The following is a 4,167-nucleotide window of genomic DNA, read 5'->3' as shown; positions in this document are numbered from 1 at the left end:
TGCGACCCCCGGCCCCGCCCTCACCCACAGCCCCTGTGCCCGCCCTGCTTCCCCCCCTCTCCCCGTGCAGTTCTCGGGTACAGTCCACGAGCCTCGCCTCCGCTCAGGGCAGAGCCAGGAGGGCTCCGCGTGGCCGGGTGTCTGGCCCCTCTTCCCGCCCCCACTCACCTGCTCTTGAGGTGCTGCGCGCTGCCCAGGCAGCGGAACCNGGCAGGTGCTGGAGCTGGGGAGCGGAGAGCCGGGCTGCGATCCTGGAAGGAGGGAGGGGGCGGCCACCTGGGGAACCTGCGCCTCCGGGACACCGCGCAGGCGCGCGAACAGCTCCAGGTGCTGGCGGCCGGTCAGCAGCTCGAAGATGGCGTCTGATTGGGGGCAGTAGCCCATGTGGCGGTGTGCGGCGGAAGGCTCCCGGGCTACACTGGGGGTAGGGGCCGGGGCTCAGCGAATTGGCTAGGCCCTGGCCACTCGGGAGGCAAACGGGGGGCCTCAGGGCCCACCCACCCTGGAGCACCGTGGAGCACCCCGGTTAGAGACGGGGTGGGGGGAGCCCGCCCGCGCCCCGCACCTGCAGCCAGCCAGCACAGCCTCACCGCCGCTGGGCCGCGTGTCCCCCGTCACCATGCGGAACGTGGACGTCTTCCCGGCTCCGTTCACTCCCAGCAGCCCGAAACACTGGGGGGGGAGGGGGGCACCGGCCCTCAGCAAGGCCTCCCATCCCGATCCCGGTGTCCCTCGTTCCCGGGGTGGGGCCCCCAGTTTCTGCAGGAGGGCTGGGAGCGAGGGGCCCCCGGGGCGGACACGGGGGGTGAGCAGGTGAACGTAGAGCCGCCCCTCAGCAGGGAGCGGTGGCCGGCACGCAGCAGGCACCCTGTGCAGCGCTCCACGAGCAGCTGGGCCCTCGCGTCGGACCGTTTCCTGCCAGCGGGTAGGGCGGACAGAGGCGCGCAGGGAGCGCTCAGCGGCCGTCAGCCCGAGGCGGAGAGGTCGGCCTGCACACAGCAGGTGCTTACTATGGAACGACTGCGACGGACACGAACTCCACACCGTGTCCAGCTGCGTGCGGGCCCCCAGCACGCGGCTGATACGGCGCACTCAGCGCACACAGTAGTCGCGTGAACGTGAGCTGATCAAAGTGCGCGCCCAAGGGTACTGGCCGTGAGCTCGCGCTTGGCAGGTGTGCGCGCGGCACGGGCCGCTCGGTACCGTGGAGCCTGACAGGTCGGTCCTCACAAAGGTGACGTCAGCGTTCCCCTGCTTTACTCGCGCACACGCAAGGGGACCTGCAATTCGGTTGGTTCTCAAACAGGGGCTGTTGGACTAACATTCCGGACACGCGTGTGGGCACCCGCAGGGGCCCGATAATCACCTGCTCGGCCTCCACAGGGGCCAAGACCTTATTGCACAGGCAGGACTGAATAAGTGAGAGCATACAGTAGGAGCCTAATGAGCGTCTGGTAGCACAAAATAGGAGCTGAAGTGTTGGCGGCCCGTAGCTGCTCAAGGTGCAGGCGCCTGTGGTCACGTGTTCACTGAAGGGCAGCAGGTGCACAGTGGGTGCTCAGTAGAGGGTAGTAGGCGCATGGCAGCGTTCAGTCAGGGCAGTGGGCACACGGGGGGGGGCAGCCCTCACCGCCCCTGCCCCAGGACCTTCACCCTGGACTCTCACCTCACCAGGGGGGATCCCCAGGCACAGGCGGTCGACAGCTGGCGTCCTCTGCCCACGGTACACCTGGGGGGAGGTCAGATCCCTGAGGGGGGAGTGGGCCAGCGGGAGCCCCCAACCAGCACTCCGCACCCACCTTGGTGAGGTCTCTCAACACCAGCACGTCCCCCTGGGTGGCCCCTCGGGCCACCCGCTCCCGCTCGCGGGCCACGTCCTCATCTTCCTCCCCCAGGGACGGCAGTGACCGCAGCCGGGGTCTGAGGACAGAGAGAGGGTTGGGCCCGGGGCCAGCCCTGGCCCCTCCCGCCCTTACCCCGCCCCCACTGACTGTGGCAGGAGGCGGTCTCTGTGCTGCAGCAGAAGCGTGACGAGGAGGAAGAGGGGCCCCTGGACCACCATGGCCAAGAGGTTCTTGCCAACCACCTCCCAGCGCAGGGGGGACCGGAACTGCCCGTCTCCTGTGGTGACAGGAAGGAAGACCTGGATCGTGGGGGGAGATGCCTGGTTTCTGGGCCCCTCCCCATCCACGTCACCTCGGGTTTTTAAGGGAAGGGACCGAGAACTGGATGGGCCACTCAGCTGAGGTCTAAATGGTATGGGCAACAGTGGTATTACCATCTCCCTTATTTAGGGCTTTAAACATCTTGTGATATGACCCAGGACATAATTAGCTTTTATGAGTGCTTGGCTGTACCTCTAGGTTGATCCAATTTGGGGCTGCCTAAGGCCTCTAGTTCTCTTCCTGGGAGCTGCTGTTTGTCCCTACCCTGGGTTATGGACCTGGCTGGCAGTTCCCCACCTGGGGGGAAGTTCTCACCTAAGCGCTCAAAGGCATCAGCCACGGCCTGGTTCCGCACCATATCAATGAGCCCCCGGCCCAGGCAGAAGTGGGGGAAGATCAGGAAGACCCGTTTCAGGGTCCGGCTCACTTCCTGCAGCTTCTGCTCGGGAGAGGAAGAGGGAGGTGGACCAGGGGCTGAGGCCGATGCCCCCGCCCAGTCCCAGGCCTGAGGCCCAGACCTGATCAGGGAAGAGCTCGAGCACGAAGGTAGCCATGCTGCCATTGATGCCGATAAAGAGGTTGACGCAGGTGAGCACCACGTAGGCCGTGCTGGGCACGGAGAAGAAGAGCGAGGCTGGGTACATGAGCGGCGTGATCGACCAGCTGAGGGGCAAGAGGCGGCACCAGGTAACCACACGGACAGCAGGCCGAGCAGCCTTCGAGGAATTCCTCTGTATCGAGAGGGATACAGCTCTCCCCCATCTTCCCTGCTACGGGGTCTCGACCGAAGTCAAGATGAGGGGGGCGCCTGGGCGGCTCAGCTGGTTAAGGGTCTAATTCTTGTTTTCAGCACAGATCATGACCCCAGGGTCTCATGGGGCTCCTCGCTGAGTGTGGAGCCTGCTTGAGATTCTCTCCCTCTCCCTCTCCCCCCCTCCCCTGCTTGCACTCTCTCACTCTAAAATAAAAACTTAGGGGCTCCTGGGTGGCTCAGTCGGTTAAGCGTCCGACTTTGGCTCAGGTCATGATCTCACGGTTCGTGGGTTCGAGCCCCGCGTCGGGCTCTGTGCTGACAGCTCAGAGCCTGGAGCTGCTTCGGATTCTGTGTCTCCCTCTCTGCCCCTCCCCCGCTTGCACTCTGTCTCTCAAAAATAAATAAATGTCATACAAAGTTTAAACTCTACCCTCAACGTGGTAGACCTCACCACCCCAAGATCAAGAGTCGCACACACTACCGACTGGGCCGGCCAGGCGCCCCGAGGCAAGATGAGCTTTTAAGGCCACTGGGGAGCACCTCAGCCCTCCCTGTTCTCTCCTCGGGAGCTGGCACGGAGTCCCGGCTCCCGCAACAGTACTCGGCGCTGGGGCAGCGCGGTAAGGCCTGGGACGCCTCACGCCTCACCCGTACAGTAGTAACAGCAGCAGGAGCGCGGGCAGGTTGGCAGGAGCCACGTACGCCCTCTGCTGGAAAGCCAGGAAGATGAGCACCACGATGCACGCCGACACCACGTAGTTACACTGCGCGGACCGTAACCACCCCGTCACTTGGCGGGAGCAGGAGCTGCCACCCTCTTCCCTGTGCCCCTACCCCAACCTCCCTGGGCTGCGGGGTGGCGGGACGCGGAGTCTCCCACGAGCCCCCGCCTGCACCCAGACGGTCCTGGATGAGCGCCGGCGGGAAGGGGCAGGGAAGGGGCTGCAGTGAGAGGCGGCCGGCGCCCCCCCACCCCCCGGGCACCCCCGCACCATGTCCCAGAGAAAGTTGCTGAGCCAGTAAAGAGTGGGAGGCAGGCCCCCCATGAACTGCAGATGCTTGGCCCGGGTCACACGCTCCTCGATGAGAACAAGGGTGAAGCTGGCTGGCACGAAGGACATGGCAAAAACCACGCAGATAGAAACGAGCACGTCCACGGAGGAGGCCTTCCTGTGGGCAAGGGCGCATGCGCGGCTCAGAGGCCCCCTGCCCACCGCCCACCGGGCAGGTCCACACGCGGGGCCGTTT

The 4,167-nt window shown here is 65.3% G+C and overlaps 1 protein-coding gene across 1 annotated transcript in view; it reads right to left on the bottom strand.

Moving 5' to 3' along the window:
- ABCA7 (ATP binding cassette subfamily A member 7) overlaps positions 1 to 4,167 on the bottom strand; it is a 15,678-nt gene that overhangs the window by 388 nt on the left and 11,123 nt on the right. The window contains 9 exon segments of the mRNA XM_077760595.1: positions 169 to 418; positions 566 to 672; positions 1,667 to 1,729; positions 1,800 to 1,920; positions 1,992 to 2,121; positions 2,481 to 2,604; positions 2,684 to 2,828; positions 3,568 to 3,683; positions 3,912 to 4,105. Coding sequence (XP_077616721.1) covers positions 169 to 418; positions 566 to 672; positions 1,667 to 1,729; positions 1,800 to 1,920; positions 1,992 to 2,121; positions 2,481 to 2,604; positions 2,684 to 2,828; positions 3,568 to 3,683; positions 3,912 to 4,105 — 1,250 coding nt within the window.

This window comes from Crocuta crocuta, unplaced genomic scaffold (genome assembly GCF_008692635.1).
Source record: "Crocuta crocuta isolate KB4526 unplaced genomic scaffold, BGI_CrCroc_1.0 scaffold443, whole genome shotgun sequence".
NCBI classification, from domain to species: Eukaryota; Metazoa; Chordata; class Mammalia; order Carnivora; family Hyaenidae; genus Crocuta; species Crocuta crocuta.
The sequence above is the reverse complement of the archived record's forward strand: the minus strand, read 5'-3'. Positions and strand labels throughout refer to the sequence as shown.